At 40.2% G+C, this 26,212-nt stretch overlaps 3 protein-coding genes across 6 annotated transcripts; 1 reads left to right on the top strand and 2 right to left on the bottom strand.

The window, feature by feature from the left end:
• Positions 1–207: 207 nt before the first annotated feature.
• On the bottom strand, positions 208–9,921 carry LOC4334042 (vacuolar protein sorting-associated protein 51 homolog). The gene is made up of 20 exons (NM_001424582.1): positions 9,608–9,921; positions 8,721–8,860; positions 8,560–8,614; positions 8,370–8,477; positions 7,608–7,706; positions 7,439–7,516; positions 7,261–7,338; positions 5,947–6,021; positions 5,679–5,779; positions 4,922–4,989; positions 4,599–4,672; positions 3,982–4,048; positions 3,673–3,788; positions 3,278–3,535; positions 3,064–3,180; positions 2,361–2,432; positions 2,197–2,247; positions 1,810–2,037; positions 897–1,073; positions 208–598 (listed from the first exon to the last, which is right to left on the bottom strand). Exons 1-20 carry the CDS (start codon positions 9,836–9,838, stop codon positions 479–481), a joined length of 2,313 nt encoding a protein of 770 aa, NP_001411511.1. The 5' UTR covers positions 9,839–9,921; the 3' UTR covers positions 208–478.
• Positions 9,922–11,376: 1,455 nt separating this feature from the next.
• LOC9272095 (inositol 3-kinase-like) lies at positions 11,377–14,648 on the top strand. Of its 4 annotated transcripts, none has more exons than XR_001544011.3 (3): positions 11,377–12,676; positions 12,749–12,872; positions 14,085–14,648. XR_001544011.3 is itself a non-coding variant. In XM_066308204.1 (2 exons), exons 1-2 carry the CDS (start codon positions 11,699–11,701, stop codon positions 12,794–12,796), a joined length of 1,026 nt encoding a protein of 341 aa, XP_066164301.1. In that variant the 5' UTR covers positions 11,377–11,698; the 3' UTR covers positions 12,797–12,876. The 4 variants fall into 4 exon arrangements, 2 of the variants coding, with proteins under 2 accessions (XP_066164301.1, NP_001411510.1); XR_010739785.1 differs by having other exon boundaries at positions 13,535–14,496; XM_066308204.1 differs by lacking the exon at positions 14,085–14,648 and having other exon boundaries at positions 12,749–12,876.
• A 3,250-nt stretch (positions 14,649–17,898) lies between these two features.
• LOC4334040 (cyclin-H1-1-like) lies at positions 17,899–22,889 on the bottom strand. Its single transcript, NM_001418709.1, has 15 exons — positions 22,578–22,889; positions 22,418–22,468; positions 22,250–22,322; positions 21,900–22,018; positions 21,744–21,817; positions 21,432–21,552; positions 21,283–21,351; positions 21,077–21,118; positions 20,181–20,258; positions 19,151–19,209; positions 18,989–19,073; positions 18,602–18,690; positions 18,450–18,512; positions 18,312–18,374; positions 17,899–18,224 (listed from the first exon to the last, which is right to left on the bottom strand). Exons 1-14 carry the CDS (start codon positions 22,635–22,637, stop codon positions 18,365–18,367), a joined length of 993 nt encoding a protein of 330 aa, NP_001405638.1. The 5' UTR covers positions 22,638–22,889; the 3' UTR covers positions 17,899–18,224; positions 18,312–18,364.
• Positions 22,890–26,212: the final 3,323 nt, after the last annotated feature.

The following is a 26,212-nucleotide window of genomic DNA, read 5'->3' as shown; positions in this document are numbered from 1 at the left end:
TTTGCCATATCAACACAGGGTATACTAAGCAATTTTCATGTTTCACCTAGAGGCAAGAATTCGCTACGCGCCTACGCAGATACAACATGCAAAACATGCCGGAGCAACAAGCAAAATTTCATAATACAAAGATGATTTATATATGAAAACGGGTGGCAAAAATTGTCATGTACGCAAGATATGAAAACACGCCCTTATACATGTGTTGCTTCCTCACAAAATTGAATTAATGTGGACGGTGGACTCACGTTTGATTAAATTCAAGTCCTTGATCATCAATATTTCCCCTGAACTCGAGACAATGCACACAAGACTAACAGAGCATTTCTCGATGCTGAGAGCTCAACATAGTATTACATTTTCGGGGTGAGTTGGTTCAGTTTGAGTGTTTGACAGATTTACATATGCACATAGCTGTGAACGGTGTATGACCAGATGAAACTGATTGCTAGGGGAAGGAATAACCAATTGGGCGTAGCTACTGCATATTTGGACTTTGCTCTTTAATCTTTGCTAGTTTTGCACTGATGAGCTTATCCAATATGGGCGGCTCGAGAGGGATTGGGTCAAGACATCTCTCGTGAGCAGCATTGTTCACCTGCACAGGAGAGAGAACGAATATCAATGATCAAATAACTGAGACGAGTTCCCAGGAGGAAACTAAATGACATGCACTTTCTTTTAACATGATAGATCAAAACTCTATCCAAATGTTATGTGTGCATAAAAGACTGAAAACTCGTCCAGTTCTTTTTTTTTCCAGATAATGGGAATTTATAAAACTCGGCTTCTACACCAACGGGGGGTGTATACAGAAAGGAACAAATAAAACTACTGAAAATTGTTTTGAAACATCTGTAGAAGAAATCAATGGCAAGGAGGTAACTGTATCTAACCTCTTTAAGTAAAAAGCTAATAGCTGCTTCATCATCAACAAACTCCTTAAGGGATGTCTTGAGAAATTCCATATCCAGCTGAATTTGCTGAAATCCACTTCTGTTGAATGTCTGAAGCCGAACAAATTCTTGCAAGCTTTTCAGGCAGAGCTTGAGGACAGCAGAAATTACAGATTCCTGAAATTCACCCATAATATGAAGAATTACATTTAGGAAACAGATTAAGATGATGCTATAGACAAGAAAATTTAACTTGATCACCAAGCAAGTCAACCAGGACAGGAACTACAGCAACTCTGCTGCAATATACATTGACAAATTCAACCAATAAGCTGTTGTATGACCACATACAGAAGATGCAGTATCTAACAAGAAGAAAGGTTGCCGCAGTGGTTTAAATGTAGTCTCACCCATATTGAGAAAATTCTTGGCATTTTTATTTTCCGTGCCCTATAAGATGCAACTTTGTCAATTAATTTCTACCACAATACATTTATAGTGGTATTTTATTAATTACGCCCTCTATTTTTTCTAAGGTGTGCATACTTACAAATTTATAACTGAGATTTTTAGAAGTTAATTGGTAGGATGGAATATATGTTTAATGATAAAGAAGTGAATTAGATTTGTATTTCACCATGGTTTTTTAGTTATCAGCAATAAATTGTAAAAGAAATTATTGGTCAAATGAAGACTCTGATAAGGCAAACTACGCCATGTAATTGACAAAAGGGTGCAATTGTAACCTCTTTTTTTGAATGCCAACAAAAATAAATGAGACCAAATGAATACTTTACAGGGGGACTTTACAGTAACAAGGGGTGCAAAGCATCCTTGACGGAATTCATATTTTCTAGAAGTAAAAAGAAATACGTTATTTAAGGAGATAACAGAAAAGGGAACAGATATCTACCTGTGTGTATTCAACTTTGGTGAATATTTCCATTTTCTGCTCGAATAATTTTGCTAGATGATTTTCTAAAAATTGACTTCTGGCACGGTGTGTGTTTGATCGGTTCAACATGTCCTCTCGCATTGGATTACTTCTTGAGGAAGTTGTGCTGCCAGTGCTATCAGAATGTCGATGTCGCCGAATCAAACCAGGTAATACCTGTTTGACTTCAGACACTACTCCATTGAACTAAAGAAAAGAAAGAGAGTGATATGTTAAAGAAACTAACAAAATCCATCAGCAGCATTTCAAGGCTCCAAAAGCTAAATTCGGAAAGATAACGCATGCTCGATTATAGTTTAATGTGCATGAGCACACAATTTCAATCTGATAAGTGACTGAACAAACCTCTAGGAGAAGTAGATCAACAAACATATTCACTTCCCGCGGCTCCTTGTGCTATTTTGATCAAATATATACAGGAAATGTCAAAACATACAAATTTGGCCGATAAAATAAGAATATATGAGTATTGAAATTACAAATATTTCTTGTCAAACAGAAAGGCTCACCTTTATCCAGACTGGAGTTGTAAATCGTTTATTAAGAAGTTTGGAGATCTTCTGTGTCTTCATATTTATGTACTGCCCAAGGAAGTCAATGTTTGGTTATATGTCGCGTAGCGAACTCAAGACAAATTGTACTTAACAGATATAAGAAAATAAACAGTGATATTAGATATATTCTCATGACATGGGATTGCTACCATACGACCCCATATTAAACTACCACTTGGCAACATTGTACTGCTTTTGAAAGCATGATTCTAGATCAAGTTATAGCATTAAGGTGCACTCTTTTTTCATGACATAAGGCTACTCAGAATGCAAGTGGGCCACCAATCCATTGACCTATTCCAATTCATTGGCTGTTCATTCCTATTAAATTGGATTCACTTTGTGCACATGAATCATGCATTAATGGTAAAGCAAAAGGTAGGATGGGTTGATGGATTGGCTCAATCATAATTCATACCCACTGGCATCAGCTACTCTAAGCCCCTTAGGCACATAGTGCTCATGACATAATTTTTCAAACAGTTCAACAGAATTTGAGGAATGGAGTAAAACAATATAGTTCCACGCAAAAAAAAAAAGAAAAAGAAAAAAAAGTTCCACCCTAGCCTGCTGAATAGTAGAGAAAAATCACATCATATGACACGGACCATAAAAAATATAATAATGAAATGGAAGAATGAAAGACAAGTTTGCCTACATGATGTAAGAACTTCTCCCCAGATGAACGATAAAGCCGGCATATCTCTCCAGGCACAAAAGGTGGCCCATATTCATAGCTACGTGCACCACCTCCAGAAAAAGAAGAAGCCAACTCCTAAAATTGGTGATACAAAAGATCAGTCCATCACATATCTACCCAAACTAAACAAACTACTAAAAATGATAGCTAGAAAGTGAAACTAGCAATATACCTCTGTGACTTTGGGAATTGCTGTTTGTTCTATGAAAACACAAAGTTGTGCAAGCATAAGCACCAAAGCCGTTGGAACCTTATCAATTTGCACCGATTCCATCTCTTGAGATGGACTCTTGCTTCTCCCAGAAAGCATATGAAAATGCCCATCAAGTTTCTGAAAGAAATCTTGAAAACCTTCTTGTACCCAATCAATAACCAAATCTCTCAGTTTTACAAGTAACTCTGTATTGCCATCTATAAGATGATGAAATTCCTAGAAACAACATAGTAAAAAAAAAATGAGAACATTGGAATATATGCTCTTATGCAAGCATAGGCTTACTAGTAGTTTGTAAAAGAACTGCATGTTATTTGGACAATATTATGCCGCAGATTATCCACAATATATACCTGCAGGAGATCTATACATCCTTGCAATACTTTAACCTTGCTTGTTTCCATGGCAGTTTGCAGCTGTGACTCTTCTAACTTCCCATTTGATGTCGAGGGTGTTCTGGCGAGTACATCTGCTCACACATACACCAGACAAATTAGTTTTTTTCCTTGGAAATACTTTATTGTTTTCAAACCTATCTGTACTACAAGCTAAAAGCCCAAAAAAACTAAGTAGTTGCAGGAAAAAAACAAATTTAAATCATATCAATTAGTTCTGCACGAAACTTGCAAAACTAAAACAAATTGCGGTGGGAGGAGGGCAACCTGATATTTCACTTTGAAGATGAAGAAAGGCAGTTGCGATATGTTGTCTAATAATATCCCGAGTAGTCTGGCACAGAAAAGGCATTGGCACATGTGAAATCAATGTCAACTATCAAGATATATAAACAGTTCTGTTGACATGGAGAATACCCAAAATAAGCAATTGGGTTACAGAAGTATATTCAGTTTATCACTTGAGTAATGGAAAACAGGGGTCAATAAACTAACAGTACAACTATTACTTTCTACTACTAACAAAATACCCTCAGCTAGACATATATTGCCAAACAGCTTTTTGTTGATTTGTAAATTCGTAAAATAGAGCTTTCAGGATAAGATTATCATACTCCTCTAGCAAACCCGTGACAGAATAATCCTCAATCCTCAACACTGACGATTGCAAAAACAATGTGGGTAATTATGGATATCAACTAAGAAATGCATCCATTCACCAAAGCCAAACTTAGCCATGCAACCAGTTCACTTCTATCTGCTAGATGTTCTACACTTCTACCAAATGGCTACACAATATGACCTTTGTGGTTAAGTGTTAGCAGCTAGCAACACATCAGCCGGTTTAGAACCATGAATAGGTTGTTACAGGGTCAAGGTCAAACCTCCAGAGAAAAAGCTGGTAATGCAGCCTCAGGTATAACTTCATCAATGGCAGTGGCGTCCTCCCATAAGGATCCTGAGATCATAAAAAAGGAGCAGACTTAAATCAAAGGACATGCAACGATCTTACAACTTGCAGTAATATCGACAGTGAGGACTCCATAGGTAAACAACAAATTTTTATGTAATATACTAATTCAATAATTCAAAACCCAACAGTCCATTTATTCAAAAACTTAACAAGTCTTAATCCTCAACTTATTGTTCAGTCTACATATATTCAGTACAAAATAGAGATGGCACAGTAACATAGGTAAGTTCTTACGTAACATAGCCAATAGATATGTTGATGGAATTCTTTTCCTCAGATTCTCTCTGACCGTTTCATACCGGCTTCATGTAAAATAAGAAAAAATGTAAGACAATGTATATATATGATAAAATTCTCGTAGTAGAAATGCAAGTTAAAACAGGAAGCAAACAGGATAAACATGCTGAAGGTATCGAGGTATAATGTACTATGAGTTATTACTATCTCTGGTAACAAGTACTGAAAGGGAACCCACATTGCAACTTTAACCACTGTTTTCTTTTGCTATATTTATAAAACCTGACAAAATTATGATAGTATTAAAGTATACTTTTAGGCAAGCCTACACATGGTTTTTCATATTTCCAATCTAAATACAAGTGTTGATTCTCTAAATTTGACTGCATTTAAGTCCAAAAGTGCATGTATTCATATCCAGTCTCCAGAGGGGACACCACTTACTACTAACTTTAAGATTGTTTTCCCTTCTAGAAAACAAGAATCACTGCAGAAACACTTGTTATGTGACATTTCTAGCTGGTTTCTTCCAAAAAGATTTCATTCATATCAACTACCTCAGTTACTGGTTGTTCTTAATACCATGTGGAGATATGACCATTTATTAATGAGGGCAGAACTATCATGTAATTTTACGTGGTAGTGGTATTGTGGGAGCTAATCCTAAAACAACAACGAATTCGGATAGGACTTGGTTATTCATTGTTCAAAAACGGATGATGGTTTGTTTGCATAAGATATAAAATCAACTTACTTTGAGAACAAAGCCTGTGCAAGTTCAATGAGGCGCTTTTCTGAATCAGGAAATATTATGAGATAAGCACGGAATGTCTTTGAAATATCACCAATTGAAGCCTGAGAAAGTTATACAGGAGGGTATTAGATAATTTATTGGTAAGGAGGTTGGCAAAAGGATTGTAAATTGAGTCCTGCGAATAGGTCACACTTTATAGATTTTTCGTCAAAAATAAAATGGAAGTTGTTGAGTAGTTCTAACATTTCTTATATATATATATATATACCTGTGTGGGCTCCTTCTGGAAATTTAAGAGGCAATCTTCTAACTTCTCAAGTAGGTTTGATTTCAGGCTGTCCACCTGTTGATTTAAAAATTAAACATGATAAGATTTACAGAAAAACATAGGGAACTATATGCAAATAGAGTAAATCTATTAGCTATTTCATCAGGACAGCATAGCAATGTACTAGTTATTTGTGTTTATTGCTTGCCTGCTTCACAGAAAGTCATGATTATTTCCTGTTTTCGGGCATCGCCTCATAGTTCATTATAAAAACGATAAACAGAGGTTCAACATATCAATGCAGAGTCTTGTGACCAGCTGACAGTGTTATTGCGGAAGATCTATGAGTCAAGAAAATGATACGGAGCAGCTGAGAGTGCTATTGCTGTATAAGTACCACAGTTAATAAATATGAAGTTTAATGCTATAGTGGAAAATAAGTAACGGCGTTTGCATAAGAATTGTTATGGGTGATGGTCATTTTCATTGATTGATATCTGACTAACAGGTCATATTCACACATGTACCAAATAAAATAGATATAACAAAAACTCAGAATTAACCACTATAGATTATCAGCGTATGGTAGTTCTATTGTGTAGAGAATAGAAGATCTGTGCCCATGCACAAAAGTTAAAATAGGCATCACAATAGAAGAAAAAAACTTTATATGAAGAAAGGAGTTCAGGTGTTCCACTAGTTCTACAAGTTAGAAGGTTGGAGAATGAGAAGATGTATCAGGAGGATAAGTTTTGGAAGTTTTTTAAGCTAAGAGATGTTGAAATGTAGACATCCCATTAAGAGTACCACTAGCATGGATATTAAGAACAAGTTGAATCGTTGATCATTCCAGCATTATCTTGTGGTAGCGCTTGTTTATACTCCTTTTAAAAGAATGCAATAGCGGTAATGGCAGTGATCTTTCACCCCACCAACTATGCACTATATTTTTTGCTAGGAGTACTTGGAGGTCTTTGATATTACACATTAATATTATCACATGTTGTTACTTTCTTGTTTACTCTCTAAAATAAAAACTTAAAACTGAGAAATCTAAGATGACCTGCATATGCAGTATAGAAGATAACTTTTACAGGTGGAATTATGTAAATCTATAAGTGCTCCATTTAACAAAAAATTGACGGACCCTTGAGAAAAAAAAAATCACGCTCATTTGTTCAAATAATGACAGCATGAGATTATCAGTAGAAAAGACGCAGGCATTTAGCTAGTTATAACTAACATTGCATGGGATAGTAGAGCTAAACAGAACAAAGAAAATCATGAAGACTAAGAGATAGATGGAATAATTACCGGAAAGTTGAGCTGTTTAAGAAGCACCACAGCTTCTGCTCTTGATTCAATAGGTTCAGAATCTGAATATAATTTTGTCTGCAATGTTACAGGGAAATGAGTGAAGCATACATTTACGTGGTAAGGAAATTATCATTTGAAGAACAACTAATTCTGAGTCAAAATGCAAAACAATTACCTTCAAGTGCTGTGTAACTAAATCGATTGCCTCCTCAGATGCTTTTTTACAGTCATGAAAGGAAGTGTCGCCATAAGCCTATCATCAGGAAGAAAGATAAGCTAAAAAATAGTGATAAAGATGTGTTCAAGGAAGTTTCTGACTAGAGGAAATAAAAGTCAAACTCAACCTCGAAAATAGGTTTTGCTCCAGTAAAAAATCTGACAGCATCCGCATATGCTTCTGTCTTGATGCATTTGTTAAGCCGAGTCGGCAGGTCATATATGAACTGCAACAAAATTTGATAGAAACAAACATTTCAGGATTTATCAAGTCAGTTTGGCCTAGAATTTTCTTCATGAATGTCTTGCAGCAAGTAATCAAGACATAGAGCTCATGTTAGTCAAGCATAATATGGTTTTTGTGTATTTCATGTATGACAAAGTGATTTCAAGTAGCTTGTGAATGGTCCTTTTAGGATGAAAGAGTGGGAGAAATGCAATCCACATTGATAATACACAATTAATGTAATGCTATATGGCCTAGTGGACACAATAGGTTACAGCCAACTACCAAGCAGCATAGACTACACATGTGGAGCAACTCAGTTGCACTTATGCCCTCGCTTCATGGAAAGATGAAACTCAAAGTTTAGGTCGGATTTGTGTGCCGTTATTGATTCATTGTCAAATTCAACTCCAAGCATTGAACTAAGCCAAACACATAAAATCACTTGGGCTTCCGATAAAATCCACTGGGATCATTATTGTACAGCAATAGTATACGGAGTACTACTAAGGTTTAACTAATAAATTGATATTGCCAAAATCCACATAACACAATTTGTCTGTGTAAATCATTAGTTCTTGATGATAACAGTACTACACTACAAACAGGATCATATAAAAAAAGTAGTTTTGGGGGAGAATAACACAGACAGAACAATGCTTACTTGAACTTTTCGGAGGAGATTGCGTGTACGATGTAGTTTCTCTATGTTTTCCCTCTTGTCAAAAAGAGATGTATTCACTGTGTCACTTCTTGATTGCACTGATGTTATCTGGAAAAAAAAAGGAAAACACCGATTATCTCAGTTTTATCAAAATGAACTGGCAATACATTAGCAACGAGATAGTACACACCTTTGAAAGGAGCTGCTCCATGTTTGCTTCCATGCCAACAATGTTAGTCTTCATCCTGCAGAAAAAACACAAACATTTCAACTACAGTAAACACCTGCCTCAAACTTATTAGCAGATGAAAAGAGTAATATGGGATATGAAGGTCTAAGGAAACAGCACACCTTTTTATAGTGTCAGTTGCGCTGATAAACTTGTTATAATTCTCATATACTAGCATTTGTAAGTCTGTATCCAGATTCTTGATCTCAGCGGCCATCTTCACATGCCTCTGTAAAAGAGCTTCCAGATTTGATTGTTGCACCTAAAAAAACACAAAACAGAAGTAAGCATTCATCTCTCCAATATCCAAATTGACAAGCTAAACTCTGATTCATGTGTCCCACTATGCTACTTTTTCAATAACCATTAGGGATACCACTAGATTATCTAGAAAAACACTCAAAACCATTTCAGTTTTCCTATAAAACCCTTTAAAGAAAAGAAAGAAAGAAAGGGAAAATGCAATACTACTTGGAGTAGTGTGAGTAACTCAACCAGTTCAACTGGAAAAAAAATAATGGATACAGCAGTTATATGGAATTACGTGTTTTTCACCAGTAAGAATAAAATTCATTGGTAGATCATAGTGAAGCTCTGATGATCAGGATGTACGAAAGATACACAGAAGAACAGAAAATGCATAGGCAACATGACCGTAAATTTGATATTTGTGTTGAACACTCTCCATGTAACAAGATTCCAAACTTGACAATGAGCTTCCATATTATGTTTACAAAAACCAAATCTAATACTGCAACCATACATATATTAGCAGAGACCGCTCTTTGGGCTCAGTTGAACTCTTCAGTCAAAACTGCAATACGCCAATACGCATTGATCAGCTTAATTCCAACCAGAGCATTGATGATAGCTAAATCTCATTACAGGTTACAGTTCATCGCACGCGTTCAGAGCCTATCCAAAATGCGCCCAACCATAAGATCCGAGGGGGACGCAGGGAGCTGGATCTGAAGACCAGGGGGGAAGAGAGGGGATCATACGCACGAACCAGGACGTTCATGTAGACGTCGGGATCGAAGGAGGCCGAGTTGATGGTGTCGAGCGGCGACGCGGAGGCCGCGGTAGGGGATGGCCGCGCCGCGGAGGACGCCGCGGCCGCGGCCGCAGCGGCGGACGGGTCGGTGTTGTAGAAGCTCGCGAGGAGGTCGCGCGTGCGCCGGGCCTTCTCGTCCATTGCCTGCGGCGCGGCGGCGGCGGCGGCGCCCCCGGCGGTCGCCATGCCCGGAGCTTTGTTGCGCGCGCCGGGGTTTGGAGAGGAGGAGGAGGTTGGACGCCGGGGGATCGGAGCGGAGAAAGACGAGGGGGTTTTCTGGGAAATTCGTTTGTTGCGAGCAATTTTACGTGCCTAGCACTGTGGTATTCGGAATTCACACGAATTGAGCGAATTTCAAACGCTTTTCTTCTTTTGAGGGACTTTTGAATTTTGGCATGTATTTTACTGAACATTTTTTATTGGTGAGGAAAAAGGCTACTCCTAAATCACATAGCTTATTAAAGTATGTTTTGTCATGATAGATTAGAAAAATGGTAATTGATTGGATGTGTTAGTTGTTATATGATATATGAAACTGTAAAAACATCACAAAAATGACTGATTAAACATTAAAAGAGCACTATGAGCAACGTTTACAAATAAACTAATGAAACGTCAAAATACCTACTGAAGATCTAATGAAAAAAAAAAACAAAAGGAGGCAATCAGATGTTTCATATGGCTACTAATGAAACATTAAGTTGTGCATGATGTTTTGAAATAGTTAAATAACTTATGAAACACACTAAATCACTTGTTGAAACATTTTTATAAAATATTTGATTTTAACGTTTGAAATACGTATATTTATTTTATCAAAGTATAACCAAGTGATATCTTATTGTATAATTACAATAAAATAGGGTCATCATATCATAAATCGAAGTTGGTTAATGAAGCCATGAATGCATACATGAGAGAGGATGAAAAGAGAGAGAGAAAGAGAGTAAGTGAGAGACGAGACTGAAAAAACATCTCACTTAGGCTTAGAGCAATAGACTAACTTGGGCGGTAGAAAAAAGATAATAGCGAAAAGCATGAGGGTGTGGTAGCGTTCAACGAATCGTCCCGCGTCGGATGTCTGTTTTTTTTTAACTGATTTTTTTTTAACCGAACGTCGGATGTCTGTTGAGAAGCATTCTCCGAACTTTTTTTACCAGGTTGGTGAAAGCGTATGCCAAAATTTATTAATATTGGAAACGACGGTACTATAAAATCAACATCCAGATTGTTGTGAAAATAAAAAAACTCAGTGTCAATGTATTGTAAAGTGATAGTGAGGGAGCTAAGCTAGCTCTATCTCTTCAAACAAACAACGGGCAGGATACTTAATAAAAATTATAGACCATTGCATTATGTTGGTGATCGATCCCTTCAACCCCGTATGGCAAGTCCACCACTCCTTTCTTATCAAGGATTCGTCCTCCTTAAGATATAGGAATTTCTCGGAACAAGAAGGAAGAAGTAATTAGAGTGAACTTTTCATATTTTAACCTTTCATCAGTTGTAGGGTGTGTTTAGTTCACACCAAAATTCGAAGTTTGGTTGAAATTGAAATGATGTGAGAAAAAAGTTTTAAATTTATATGTGTAAAAAAGTTTTGATGTTACGAAAAGTTACAAGTTTGAAGACTTGCAAATGAGAGAGCAAAATCTCAGTAGCTGCCAACTAGGAGCAGTAGACGAGACGAGCGGACAACTCAGCCGCGCAAGGTTGGTGACCTCGGGCCTCGGCAGTCGGCACGCCGACCCAACGCCCCGGATTGAAATCCCACAAGCTTCCACGCACCCGCCGGCGTCAGCCTCCACCGCCGCTCCCCCTCACACGCGCGCCGCCACCACGTGCCCCTCCGCCGCGGCATCTGTAAAGCCCCCCTTGTCGCCTCCCTCAACTCAACCGCCGCTTTTATTCCCCCACCTCCACCTCCATTCCACGCGATGCCGTCGCGCCTCTCCTCTCCTCCTCCTCCTCCTCCTCCTCCTCTTCTCCCGCGACCCCGACTCCCCCACGCCTACTACTTCTTCTTCTCCCCCTTCTCCTCCATCCATGGCGCCCTCTCCCGCCGCCGCGATGCCACTCGCGGCCGAGCCCGATGAAGTGGTGGTTGAGGTGGAGGAGGAGGAGGAGCGGGGGGTGAAGGGGGGAGGAGGTGTTGCGGGGCTTGATGAGGTCGAGGGGCTCGTGGTGGGGAGCTACTGCCACGACGTGCTGCTGCGGGGCGGGCGGGTGGTGGGGGAGACGCTGGGGGGTGCGGCGGCGTTCGTGTCCAACGTGCTCGACGCCGCGTCGCCCGCGGGGGCGTCGCTGGCGGTGGTGTCGAAGGTGGGGCACGACTTCGCCTACGCCACCGCGGCGGCGCCCGCGCGGCACCCGCCCGTGCTCTGCGCCTCCCCCACGACGTCCTTCCACGCGCGCTTCTCCGACGACGCGGCCTCGGCGCACGCGCCCGACCGGCAGCTCCGGCGAGTCCATGCCTGCGACCCGATCTACCCCGCCGACCTCCCCGACCGCCGCTTCGCCTACGGCCTCGCCGTCGGCGTCGCCGGGGAGGTGCTCCCCGAGACGCTCGAGCGGATGATCAGGCTCTGCCGCGCGGTGCTCGTGGACGCGCAGGCGCTGATCCGGGCCTTCGACGGCGAGGCCAAGGGCGGCGGCGCCGTCCGCCACGTGGCGCTGGAGGCCACGCCGTACGCGCGGCTCCTCCCGCGGGTGGCGTTCCTCAAGGCGTCCTCGGAGGAGGCGCCGTACGTCGGGGTGGAGACGGCGAGGCGGCGGTGCTGCGTGATAGTGACGGAGGGGAGGGACGGGTGTCGGCTCTACTGGGACGGTGGAGAGGCGCGCGTAGCGCCGTTCCCCGCTGTGCAGGTCGATCCCACCGGCGCCGGCGACAGCTTCCTCGCCGGCTTCGCGTCCGGGTTGCTTTGGGGGCTGTCGGCTACGGACGCCGCGCTGCTGGGCAACTTCTTCGGCGCGGCTGCTGTTTCGCAGGTTGGAGTACCAACCTTCGATCCAAAGATGCTGCAGGTTCGCACCCATGAAACTTGAGATTATTGAATTCAGTTCATATATAATTATCTTACTGGTTCAGAACTTCAGGTAGCTCTTGTCGATTTACTAATTGCATCATTCATGTGTGAGAGCTGAAATGATGGCCTAGCAAGTTCAAATTCTCTGGAATTGATGCAGAAATTTCCATCAACTGCATTTCAATGCGTTTCAGGTTTTCACTGAACCAGTATATAGCAACATGCATGGTATATGAGATCTGGGCTCAAACTTCAAATGATAAATTTTGGAATTCTGAGAAAAATTGTAAGATTGTCAGCACTTGAGGATAATTGTTACCATACTGTAGGAAGAACTAACTAAAGTCTCATTTGTAAATCTAGAGTCAGAACTGCAAACAGACACAGAAATAGAAGAGACTGCATTAGGGGTCAAATAAAAGGTTGTAGGATTATTAGAGAATGATTTCTCTGTCACAAGAAATAAATGGGAAGTAGAATTAGTGGTCACTAGATGAAACCCCGCGCGTTGCTGCTGGAATTTAGTTAGACAATATAAACTTACGTAAGTTGATGTGATTTATGATAATTTAAATTTAAATAGTCTATAGAATGATGCTTTAAATGTAAAAGTAAGATGATGTGACTTGATATATATTGAAATATTATGTGAATTATGTGATATGATGAATTAATATGCTTGCATTCTAAAAGCTCTAAAATTTAATAAATTATAAAATTATAGATAATATAACATGCTTGCATGAAGTTTAAATATAATAATTATTAGTGGATGATGATGTGGTATTTTTGCATGTTAAGCTTTTGGATTTAGTGGGTTATAACTTTATAGTAAGATAGGATTCGTCTAATGCAGAGATTCACTCCCTTCACAAAGTGATGCTTATGGTTTGTCTGCACTACCAGATTTGGTGGCAAGAGATTGACATCGCTCTGATATGTACTTTCTGTTCGATTTGTGCGGCTGGGGATTTAGGATGACATAGCTGGCTAAAAGAACATATTCTTATTTGCCTTGATAGTACTGCATATCCTTTAGTCTAGGACCGTTGGTTCCATTCTCATTAATAGTCTATTGGATGCCTGGCATAGCTGTGTTTACATCTGTTGCCAGGGTAAAGAATTTGTCCATCTGGTATCAGTCAAAGCTTCACAAATATTTATGTAATGATTGATCACCCAAAATGATGTACCTAGTTGCTAGTATGTACCATTGGCTATGCTCACATTTATGCATTGTTAGGTCTTCTTATTTGATAAAAAATCATAAATGGTGATTCAGATTAATGCATTTAGCATTTAAGTGCCCAGTTGATGGTAAAGTTCATACTATGACATTAAACCCTGTAAGAGTTATCTGCTGTACTCGATTCTTATGATCTTTCTGTCATTTTAATTGGATGCAGGCTGTTAAACAAATACTTGAGAAGGCAGTAAAACGACCTTGTACACATATAAACGGCAACACGTTTACCTTCCAGAGATCAAGTATGCACGATGAGTTGCATAAATCACTCCAAGAAGCGGCTATGCTGGTGTGTGAGCAGAAGCAAGCTAATAGTCCGGCAACTGACAACGGTGATGTTTGTTCCATAAATGAACTGACTTCGCTGCCAAGCTGAATTTGACCTTGAAATAATGTGAAACTTGACATCCAAGTTTCCACACTGAGATCTATAATCTGTGTAAACACATGACCCAACAAAATGGTAAAAAATATACACTAGGATGCCCTCATACTCAGGTTATCATGGGAATCGCTGAGTGCAGAATTGGATATACTCCGTATAAGATCAGCTGATGCTCTCTGTTGAATTATGTGCTCTACTCGAGCTTTGAAGCATCTGTGTGATTAACCTAATCTTCAACCTTCATAGCTTGGAGCTGTAAACTCCCTACTCTGGCTGAGGACAGATACAAAATTATCCTTTGCAGTTTTGGCCCTCGTGCTCTACTCGAGCTTTGAAGCATCTGTGTGATTAACCTTCTCTTCAACCTTCATAGCTTGGAGCTGTAAACTCCCTAGTCTGGCTGAGGACATACAAAATTATCCTTTGCAGTTTTGGCCCTCGTACGCCCAGGCCACTTCCGCATAAGGCTACCCGGTTGATCTGCTTCCAGATCCAACCGTGAGCCTACTAAAAACTGAATATCTCTAAATCAGAGGGATAAATCTTAGGTGGAATGTGAGCTAAAGTTCATGGGTTGAGTTCTTAGATTGATCTCCATTTGACTTTATTCCCTGACATATATGCATGTTACTTTTCATTCATTATCAAAAACTCCGGAATGTTGACATATATGCATGTTACTTTCCATTCATTATCGGAAACTTCGGAATGTTGATTGGAAAGGTGTTAAAGATAGATTTGAGAGGAAAATCAGCACATGGAAGGACAAAAACATGTCATACATTGGGATATTGGTCATTCTAAATTTACTTCTTTCAAGCATGTCGACGGGTACGTCGCCTACCACTGAAAGAAGATAAAAACATGTCATACGGTGGGAGATTGGTCATTCTAAATTTAGTTCTTTCAAGCGTGTCGGCGGGTACGTCGCCTACCACTGAAAGAACAATTAGCCCCACGGGGCACATCGCTGTCAACGGGTACATCGCCTAGCACTGAAAGAATAATTAGCCGTAAATGTGAGCACTCGTGTCAAATCTAGAATTTGAATCCGGATGGGCTAGTTCCACTACAAGGAATCTAACCGGTTGAGCTATGCTCACTTCACGGTGTGCTTCAAAGATTGGATTACTTTAGGTCATATTTTTTTTTTAGTAATGATGACCGGAAAAGAAAATATAGACTAACTAAGTGAGGAAACATATGTCGACCAAAAGATCAAGGTGGACTAGGTGTCCATAACTTTGATATCAAAAATAGCTGCTTGTTAAGCAAATGGCTTTTCCAGTAGCTTAGCGTTGAAGACGTATGGCAAGACCTTTTGCGAAATAAATACTTAAAGGGTAAACCTCTCTTGCATGTCCAACTAGATAGGTATTTTGTAGTTATGGGCCAGTTCAGTGAAAATGAAAGGTCAGTTTCTTAGGTTCGAACTTTTTAGATGTGACAATGTGATAGACATAAGATTTTGGGAAGACACGTGGTTGGGATCGCATGCTCTCAAAGATCAATACCCTACTTTATATAATGTGGTTTGAAAGAAGCAGTTTAGCAGAGGTTATAAGCACAACGTTGTTAAATATCTTTTTTAGGAGAGCCAATGTTGGCCAAAATCTAATCGAGTGTAATGATTTGATTCTCAGGCTAGCTAATATAACTCTGTAAGTGAAAAACTGCTTTGTACGGTCACTCCATAAGAATGGACAATTTTCAATCAACTCTATATATACCGTGATCATGAACTCTTCTAGAATCCAAAAGAGAATTCTATGGACTTAAAGGTCCTACTAAAAATCAAGGTCTTTATGTGGTTTCTTCACAAGAAAGCAATTATAATGAAAAATAACCTTGCTAAAAGAAAAGGAGGGGGGAGACAAACATTGTTCTTTCTGCTATGCGCAAGAGACAATCCAACATCTTTTATTTGAGTGTCATATTGCTCAAATTGTTTGGAGATACGTGTTTTTTGTTTTTAATATCCTCCACCCCATAATACCAAAAATATTTTTGGTAATTGGCTTAGAGGGGTATCTATGTTCATAAAAAAGTTGATTCTAATTGGAGCTAGTGTTGTAGGTTGGTCAATATGACGTTGCCGTAGTGATAAAGCTTTTAATGGTAAACAATTATCTAACCCTATATAGGTTATCTTCCTATCTTTTTATTGGCTCTATTTTTGGTCTATGATGCTACCGTAGGAGAAATATGATACTAAATGCTACACTCTTGTAATCGGTAGCTTATGGTCTCTTATTTTACTACTATGGGTGGCGTAGTTCCATTAGAATTGCTAGATAAAAAAGTATATGTGATTTAACGCTAATCAATAACAAAGGGGACTTGAGGATTTACCACATCACCTTATTTCTTACTCCCTCCGTTTCACAATGTAAGTCATTCTAGCATATTTAGATTTATTAACATCAATATGAATGTGAAAGATGCTAGAATGACTTACATTGTGAAACGGAGGAAGTATTTTGATTTGTTTTTATCTTTACTTTTTTAATAAACTTATTGCTGCATGTCTTATGACAGAAGCCGGATATGTAATCTATTTCTATTATTAAAAATATATATACATGTTACTCCCTATAGACACTTGGGCCCTTGGTAGGGAGTGCATATTTGTCTGGTCAGTCTGGAACATGTGTTCTATCCGCTAAGCAAATTCAGGATGTGGGAAGTGAACATGTGTTTTATCTACTAAGGCCGAGTTTAGTTCTAAATTTTTTCTTCAAACTTTCAACTTTTTTCATCACATTAAAACTTTTTTACATACATAAACTTTCAACTTTTCCATCACATCGTTTCAATTTCAACCAAACTTCTAATTTTGGCTTGAACTAAACACACCCTAAGCAAATTTTCAGGATGTTGTTGGAAGTGATGTTTTCTGTGTTTCATCTTGATCATAGCGCGTAAACTTCTTCATTTTTAAACTTTTGAAGGACATGTATGCTCTCCGTACCAACAACCTGAAAAACTATTTTGGCTCTTAAAAAAAATTCAATCAAATAACATCTAACATGTGCACCGCGTGTCACCCGCATACACTTCCACTCCCTCCGTCCCAAAATAAACGAGTTTTCGTGTCCAATTTTAATCGTCCATCTTATTTTAATTTTTTTACAATTAGTATTTTTAATGTTATTAGATTATAAAACATGAATTGTACTTTACACGTGACTTATGTTTTTTTTTATTTTTTAAAAAACAATTTCAAATAAGACGAACGATTAAAGTTAAAATTAGACAAAGAAACTCATGGCTACATTTATTTTGAGACGGATGGAGTACTTTATATTATATTGCACTTACGTACAACCTTGTCTGAGCAAGGACGACTTCTATTTGTGTCAACTGTAAACACATGGAACAAAACAAATGACAAATGCTCTCATACTCGGTTTAGTAACCGATGAGAGCAAAAATTGCAGACATAGGATGAGCTGTACAATCGTGCTCGTCAGCTGATGTTCTCTGTTGAATTAATTTACCTTTTCTTCAACCTTTATAGCTTGGAGCTGTAAACCCTCTGCTATGGCTGAAAACTTGCAAAATTGTCAATTTGGAACCTAGGCCCTTTGTAGCAAGTCAATCAGATACGTTAATAATAGTGAGAATTGTAAACAGAAAAATGCAACCGAAAAAAGTCTGAGTTAGCTGTCATTTTCGTATATGGAGGCAATCATCCGATGTATGCTGCTTCTTCCCATTTGACAAGGGATAAATTACCCCCCAAAAAAAGTACAGTAGCCATTGCAACGAGGAGTTTGCTAGGGCTTCCAGGCACACAAGATTACAAGAAGGCGAGGTCATGGGTATTATCTCGCTTCATCTCAAAATTGGTTGTCCTCGGCTAAAACGGAACCTCACCTGCTCAGGAAAGTAGCTCTTTTGATCAATTGGAGCCTGAGTAAAGAAAGATATTTCGCACATTAGGTTTAACCTGGTGATGAAATTAACAACATACATAATAACAAAGTTTGAAGCCCTTACCACAACAAACTAAAGAACTGATTCTTACACGGTGCAGCCCAACCGTATGTTTTCTAGCTGTCACTGTAGAGAAGCAATTCAGAAACAAGAACTAGAAATAGCATGGGTACAATCTGAGTTGGTAGTGACAGGACTTACAGTTGGGCTTCATTAGCTGCCCTTTTTGATTTGTGCTTCGACTTCTTCTCTTTCTTCTTATGCCTACAGGTATATAGCAATAACAAAAATGAGTACAATTACTGATAATCATGGATGAAATGCTGGCTTTTTATAAATGATATAAAGCTTACTCATCCTGTGAGCTTGGATCCAAACAATGCTTAAGCTTGCGGTCAATATGCCTCATGTCCTTAGGAGTAGGTATTTTAAGCTGCTCAACCTGCAAAAAATATGAAAATAACATAAACGGAATGTCAAAAACCCAAAGGTACAATAATAACTATTGAATAGAGCATAACAGTGGCCACATCAGTATAAAACATTGGCCATATGAAAGCCCTATCCTTTGCCAGCAATGATATGACCATACTTTGACAGGGTTTTATACATCAGCAAAACCATAATTTAACCATTCAATTTCGTAGCAAAACCCTTCTGAGTATCTACTTGTGTTCAGTCAAGCAACAGAGTTTACATGACTATACTGATGTATTTAACCAAGGGGAAAAAGTTCTTACCAAATAATTGATCATATTGATTGACCCAACAAATTGTTCGATTGGACAATCAGAATGTTGCCTTGAAAAAACACTTTCCAAGTACCTGTGAACAATCGTGAAGTTAAAAACGTTAAAATTGAGTAAAGAAATGGAAAAGGAAAAAGAATCACGCAAGAATACCTTTCAAAATTAAGGATCTTGTGCATATCATTGGATTTGTGCAAAGCAGCCAGAGCCAACTGTAAAAATTGGAATATAATGCCTAATCAGATAACATAAAAAGTTTGGTCAAACTTGAAGGCTCATAAGCTAACCACATTGGACTAAGCTTTCTTATCAGACACTAGGTAAACTAATAATTTTAAAGAAGAGTAAATTGCACTTCAGGTCATTTATTTTTACCAATGTTGCATGTTGGACTAGGCATGAGCACATCTTTTCACTTTAGGCTATGTGAAGTTGCAAAAGTTTCACATTAGACCTGCTCTCCACCATCTATTCCTTCTCATTGGGAAGAAGCTGCCGCCTGGTCTGCCCTGCATCAGCGCCTTGCAGAACAATACTCGAGCTGTTGCTCCACCTCCAGGAGCACTGCGCCCGAGCTCCAATTTGACTTTAGCGTTATATCTGGGTGCCAAAGCTTGGTATGCCACCACGATCGATGGACGAGGAAGCGTTACATCTTCCCATGCATGGTCTCCTCGTTCTTTTCATGGGTTAATATGGCAAATCTTGTGAGCGGTGTTCCCGCCATTGCTACAGGATGGCTGTGGTCCTGGTCCCCCAGCCAGCGCTGGAGGATGCAAATGTTATTGTGCTGCCAAGAGAGCATCTTCGGCAAGCGTAGGGTTCAATGACACAACTGCCAGCGGTGGCAGGAAGAAAGGCCCCGTATGTGACCATCATCGACAACCTGCTAGCTGGACAAGGCTGGTGCAGATGCTCGTGCAGGTGCTTGACATGCGCAGACTGGGATGAGGATGATGACACGGATGTTGCTATGGCACTCAGTGACTTTGGTGTATAACAGAGAGAAAGATGGGATGATCCAAATTGCAATGTAAAGGAAAAATTATCTAGCCCAAAGTGAAAATAGTCTCAAGGGTAGTCCCAATGAAACTTTGGTAATAATATATGGCCCATTGTGCAATTAACTCTTCTAAAAATGAAAATGATGTAGTTTAAGATTAAACATGTTGATCATGATTACCTGTCCAGGAGTGTAGAGAAGAGGAGCGTCAGTCAACATCATTTTGTCAACCTGAGATATCGCAGTTTGACGTAAATCCTACAAGCATTTGAAGCATCAGCAAGGTAGCATAAAACTTGCATGTTCTATAATGTCATAATTCGAGTGTATCCTTCTATGCAGGGAATAAGCTGAAATAGCATTTATGATATCTAACACGGTATTCAAATAAGAGCTTACGACTGTTCCTTATTCAGTACACATAATTACCGTTTGTGCAAGCTAAAGAAAGAAATTAAAAACAAGACTTTATCCTACATAAGCTTATCTGGCAGTCAACCATGTGTCAGCTGTCTAAATAAAGTGAGAAGCAAATTTCAGCACAAAACATTGAATGCATGCTAAAATATATCACCTACACACTTTGTCTTTCAACATCCTTAGATTGATGCAAAACAGCATAACTAAAGCATTTCTGGTATACAATTGAATTTGCAGAACTAGATTCATCCACCATTACTCTTTATCAAATGGTTGGACAGCCATCAATGAAGTCTAAATAAAATTACCAAAAAATTAGCTCTTTTCCTTCTTGTTGCGTGGCAAAATTAGTATTAACAACTAGCTAAGCATCTAAAATATTGTCAATCCTGTGCAGCTACCTTCATCTGTGAGTTCAAGGTTAAACAAACAAAAAAAGTTCATGGTGATTCTGATTCCAAAGGATTGCGTATAGTAATGGATACTAACTGGATGTAAGCGGCTGGAATTTTCAGAAATATTATGGAAATATCATACAGATGAACATGATTTAGCTACACCAGTGCTATCTGAAATGTTGGCAAAAGCAAATGCACAAACATTTTGTTACTGCGATATTTATATTTCTGGTGAAAAGGGTATAAGAAATGGATGACCTGCAACCGTTGGTGCTCACCATTACCTGCTCTGCAGAAATCCTTTATACAAAAAGAAACCCCATTAGTCAATGGAGACCAAACCACTACACTAGAATAAGCAATATATGACAAATATATGGTACTGCATTTCAAAGTTCACTAGCCATACAAGGGAAATGGCAAGGTGAACATTGTTAGCAGAAACATATAAATATGAAACTTACCTCCATGTCATCAACAAATCCTTCGATAGATCGATACGGAGCATAAACAATCAGATCAAAATCTAAAGACTGGAATAAGGTAAGAAATGTAATGTCATGTTCTGCTGGTTTGGAGGAGGTAAAATGACAAAAAAATGGAAATGGCATACTTTGAGAACAATCATCTCGTTATTTAGAATAATCTGGTGGTCCTGTTGAATTCCTTTACCAAGTTCCTCAGCAGAAACATGATTTTCTTCCACTTTGCAAGAAGAATAAATACAAGTTAACCTGTCAAGTAAAAAACTGATTAACTTCATATCTAACTGATAAAAAAAATACAAACTGAATCATGAAAGACCATGACTTGCAGAGGACATTATCTCTTCGAGTAGGACACAAGAAAAGGTAATTTACTCATCAGGTTATCTCCTTTTGTACGTTCCAATCTATAGAAGATTTCTTATAAAAGTGTTGCTTACATAATATGCTTTGGGTGATGTTCCATTACAGACCATTGCAGATAAAATCTCTTGAAATATATTATTGCGGTAGCCTACAGTGCAGCAATAAGAGATTTTTAGCGCAGGATCATGAGGATAGCAAAGGCACAGAGTCTCGGAAGAGGAGTGCTTTACCTGGATTTTGTGAGGGAACTTAAATGCTGAACATACTTCTTGAATCTTTTGCTCATAAAATACCCGCATCAATCGCTCCTCTTCACAAGACAGAGGCTTTACACCTGAGCTCCCTACAACTGAATAAAAAACAAATGCTTCAATACTAGCACGCTTAGATGCAAGTAGTCCACTGAACAAACTCCCATGGAAACACAGAACTCGATGCATATATCGTCCAAAGTAGATTATGCGAGAAACTACTAAAGCAGAAAACTTTGAAGTGAATTTCACATGAGGATGCTAATTTGGATGGTAACACATTGCGCATCTAGACATATAATCAATCAGAATCATTAAATGAAATGTACCATGATCAGGCGCAGGTTCCGGGTACGACAGCGACCCATCAACAGGGTCCACCTTCAACCGCGTCGTTCCATACTTCACCAAGAAACAAAAGGAAAAAAAGATATGAGCACCTATCATCTAATAAGCTCAACAAGGGAGTTAGGTTCAGAGCGCCGGGATAACCCAACCTGAACGAGCGTCTCCGTGGCCCGCTGGTTCGCCGCCCCCCATCTATCCATCTGCAAAGCAGAGAGAATCACCAGCATCACAACCCACCCACGGCATATCATATCATATCACATCCCAAAGAAAGCAGCCCTGGCAAACAAACCGATGAGGAAGCCTCACCAGATCGTTCGTCTGGAAGATCCACCTCTCCCGATGCGTGGAGGTCCGGAAATCCGCCATCTCTCCGCCGCCGCGGATGTGCCTCCCCCCAACCCTCACCTCTTCTCACTCGCTCTCCCCGAGCCGATCGAGCCCTCGACGAACACGGCGACTCCGCGAGACGCCCACCCACCCCCAGAGCAGATCAGAGACCACCACAGCACGTCACGATCCACCGACCAGAGCGCGGGCGGTGGGCGTTCGCGGCGGCGGCGGCGGCAACTGCGAGAGCGCCGGCGTACGAGGGAGGCGTCGTCGCGAGGAGGAGGAAAAGGAGGGGTTTTGCAGCAGCAGCAGCATCAACACGACGACGCGAGCTGGGCTTGGTCAGATGGGCCTCCGCGGCGCGAGCCCAGCTAACTCAGATTCGGCTCGGCCCAGTAAGAAACCCGTGGGGGAGACGAGTCGGCCCGGCCCAGTAGCGTTCCCCCCTCCCCTGTTGATCTTTTGGGAATTTTTTTTATTTTTAATTTTTTTTATTAAAAGTTTTACAAAAATAATTTTCTATTTTGAAAATTGACGGAAGTAGTCGCCTACCGCCCTCTGGGAGGGCGATTTTTAAAAATCGCCATCCCAGAGGGTGGCGAAAGTGACGTGGCAGACGGCCGTTCGCTCTCGGGCGACGGCCATCAACGAAATTTGCAGGCGGCTCCCTTACCGCTCTCCGTCAGGGCGATTTTGTACTGTGCGAGGGGCCGCCTGCAAATGGGCGGCGAGGGGGGCATGGAATTTTGCAGGCGGCCCCCTTGCCGCCCTAGGGGAGGGCGATTTTTGCCTCCCCCCTATAAAGCCCAGTCCCCCCTCTCTAAAATTTCATTATATTCACTAAAAATCAAAAAAAAAACGAGGAGAGAGGGGAGGGCAGCAGAAGGGGAGCGGCGAAGCCCTGCTGGTTCGCTCACTTCATCACAGGTTTGCTCCCATACATCTTTTGCATTTGTACTAATATGTTATGTTTGAGTATATATGTTGCGTTGTAGTTTTAGTTCCATATATTTTAGCAGATCTGTAGCACACAGCACATATGTGTAGATCCAGAGCATAGAATATAATAGTATGAATTGAGACATAGACAGTAGTGTTAATTGTAAGATGTAGTTTAGTTTGATCTGGAGAATGTAACCTACTTTTAGAATTTTGGAGAACAATATTGTAGAGAATGTAACTTAGGGCGTAGTACAGAAATGCGAGGTTAACGTAGTTATTGTTTTCATCAGGCACAATGTCAAATAAGGTCACATTTCAGATAGTTCACGGTGAAGGAAATATTAGATTTGGTTCAGATGGTGTTGATCTGTCATATTTTGTAATAACATCTAAGGGCATCGATAGGCCTGCGGAGAGAACATTTCAGTCAATTTATAGTTGGTTGTTGAGAGGATTTAGAATAGACCAAGAAGTCTACACAATGTCAGTATCAGTTGTAGTGAGTCGTGCAACAGAAGGTTATTTTTGGGAACTAATGCCGATGAACAGCACTGCTGCTTGGAGACGGTATGTGGAAATGGCTTTTGAACGGTCATGGCCCCTCGTTATATTTGTGTCGGTACAAGAGAAAGATATAAATGTTTCAATGCAAACCGAAGATGTAGAGGGTCCTAGCAATGCAGGGGATGTTGTTGGACCATCGATGCAAAATGAGAAAAATCAACCAAGGGAGGAGAAGGCCATGGGCATGGCGGATGAGGGGGAGAGAGTCGGTATAATTGTTGATGAAATGGAGAGGGAAGATTCGGATAATGAGCAAGCGGACGACGACGCATCATCCGATGAGGAAGGTGATGTAATGGCCACTAATTGGGCAAATGAGGACTTCTCTGGACTTGTTATATCAGAAGGTGATCATGTACCCTGAGAGTATAAGGAGAACGAGATAATTGAGGGTGCAAGGTATGCTCATAAGGATGAGATGAAGGAGGCGGTGAAGCATTGGGCAGTTTCCTTGCAGAGAGAGTTTAGGGTGGTCAAGTCAACAAATTATGTGTATGAAGTGAGGTGCATGAAGGAAGATTGTCCGTGGCGTGTCCATGCATATAAGGGTAAATGGAATGATTATTGGAAAGTTAGCATTGTGACCGAGCACAAGTGCTACTTACAAGGGGTGGAGAAGTATCACCGAAACATCACTTCAGCTTTTGTTGCAAGTGAGATGTACAACAGTGTGGTTGGTAACATTGGTTTTGAACCAAAATCAATTATTAGGCACATCGAGAACAAATTAAAGTACACCATAAGCTATGCAAAGGCCTGGAGAGCCAAACAAAAGATTATTGAGATGAGGTATGGCACATTTGAAGCTTCTTATGATAATTTGCCTAGTTTGTTAGCCACCATTGCCCAGAGGAATAATAATACTTACTATGACCTACATACATTTACATCAGTTGATGATCGAACAAAGAGTGTGCTGCAAACTAGATGAGCCTCCCATACCTCTTGGTGCATTACATGATGACCCACCAACAATGAGAAGGAGGTCGGGGTCGTCCATCAGAAATTTCACTAAGTGGATTGAGAATGAGCCTAAGGAGAAGTGGTCTCTATTGTTCGACACCGATGGATCTCGGTATGGCATAATGACAACCAATTTGGCAGAGGTGTACAACTGGGTAATGCGAGGAGTTCGGGTACTTCCATTGGTTGCTATTGTTGAATTCATCCTTCACGGCACGCAAGCCTACTTTAAGGATCGATACAAGAAAATTGGTCCATCCATGGCAGATAACAACATAGTGTTTGGCAACGTAGTGACAAAGTACATGGAAGATAAAATCAAAAAGGCACGGAGACATAGAGTTGTTGCTCAAGGCACACAAGTGCATCGGTATGAAATAATGTGTGTTGATAGGAGCAGGCGTGGTATCTATCGCAAGCAAGCCGTGCAGGAATGTGTCTTGAAGGCGGATGGTGGATGTACCTGCAGTTGTATGAAGCCGAAGCTTCATCACCTTCCTTGCTCACATGTTCTTGCTACTACCAGTGATTGTGGCATATCTCCCAATGTGTACGTCTCAAATTATTTCAGGAAAGAAGCAATCTTTCATACATGGAGTGAGGAGATATATGGGTTCGGGATCTCAGGATCTTACACAACGCTGAGTGCCCAAGTTTTTTATATACCAGATCCATCTAAGTTAAGGGTGAAAAAGGGTCGACGCCAAACTAGACGCATCAGAAATGATATGGATGAGTCAGAAGCAGGTGGGAGGACTTTACGCTGCAGCAAGTGTGATCTCCGCGGCCATACTTACAAGAAATGCCCGAAAAATGCAGAAGTTCCAAGCGGCGCAGATGCTAGTCCATCTGGACAGGCAAGTGATGGTAGGCGACCACCTGGTGAAGGAACAACAAGTAGGCGCGCAAGGCCAAGGCGTCATCGCGCAGCAGGCGATTCCATGGTGTAACAATGCTATCGATTTAGGAAATAAAATGCTATTGTGATGTGATGAGTGTTCGGACTAAATACTTCTATCGTGTAATTTCAATTGAATGTTGTTGTAATGAGTACCTCCGACTATTGTTGTACTAGTAGTATTGCGAACTATTCGGTGTTGTATCATAATGTTATCGTGATGAGTGTTCGGACTAAGTACTCA

This window comes from Oryza sativa, chromosome 3 (genome assembly GCF_034140825.1).
Source record: "Oryza sativa Japonica Group chromosome 3, ASM3414082v1".
Taxonomy (NCBI): Eukaryota; Viridiplantae; Streptophyta; class Magnoliopsida; order Poales; family Poaceae; genus Oryza; species Oryza sativa.
Note: the sequence above shows the minus strand (reverse complement) of the source record. Positions and strands in the feature narration are given on the sequence as shown.

Bases quoted from the DNA above. Each gene is read 5' to 3' on its own strand.
- LOC4334042 (NM_001424582.1), bottom strand. From the start codon at position 9,838: ATGGCGACCGCCGGGGGCGCCGCCGCCGCCGCCGCGCCGCAGGCAATG. The intron at 3,181-3,277 runs GTATATTGCTAG...CACCAATTTTAG, and splicing joins CAATTCCCAAAGTCACAGAG to GAGTTGGCTTCTTCTTTTTC. The intron at 2,433-3,063 runs GTAGGCAAACTT...TTCCTTGGGCAG, and splicing joins GGGAGAAGTTCTTACATCAT to TACATAAATATGAAGACACA.
- LOC9272095 (NM_001424581.1), top strand. From the start codon at position 11,699: ATGGCGCCCTCTCCCGCCGCCGCGATGCCACTCGCGGCCGAGCCCGAT. The intron at 12,677-14,084 runs GTTCGCACCCAT...AATTGGATGCAG, and splicing joins TCGATCCAAAGATGCTGCAG to GCTGTTAAACAAATACTTGA.
- LOC4334040 (NM_001418709.1), bottom strand. From the start codon at position 22,637: ATGGCGGATTTCCGGACCTCCACGCATCGGGAGAGGTGGATCTTCCAG. The intron at 21,818-21,899 runs GTAAAGCACTCC...GCTGCACTGTAG, and splicing joins AGTTCCCTCACAAAATCCAG to GCTACCGCAATAATATATTT. The intron at 21,119-21,282 runs GTAAGTTTCATA...TTTTGTATAAAG, and splicing joins GATTTGTTGATGACATGGAG to GATTTCTGCAGAGCAGGTAA.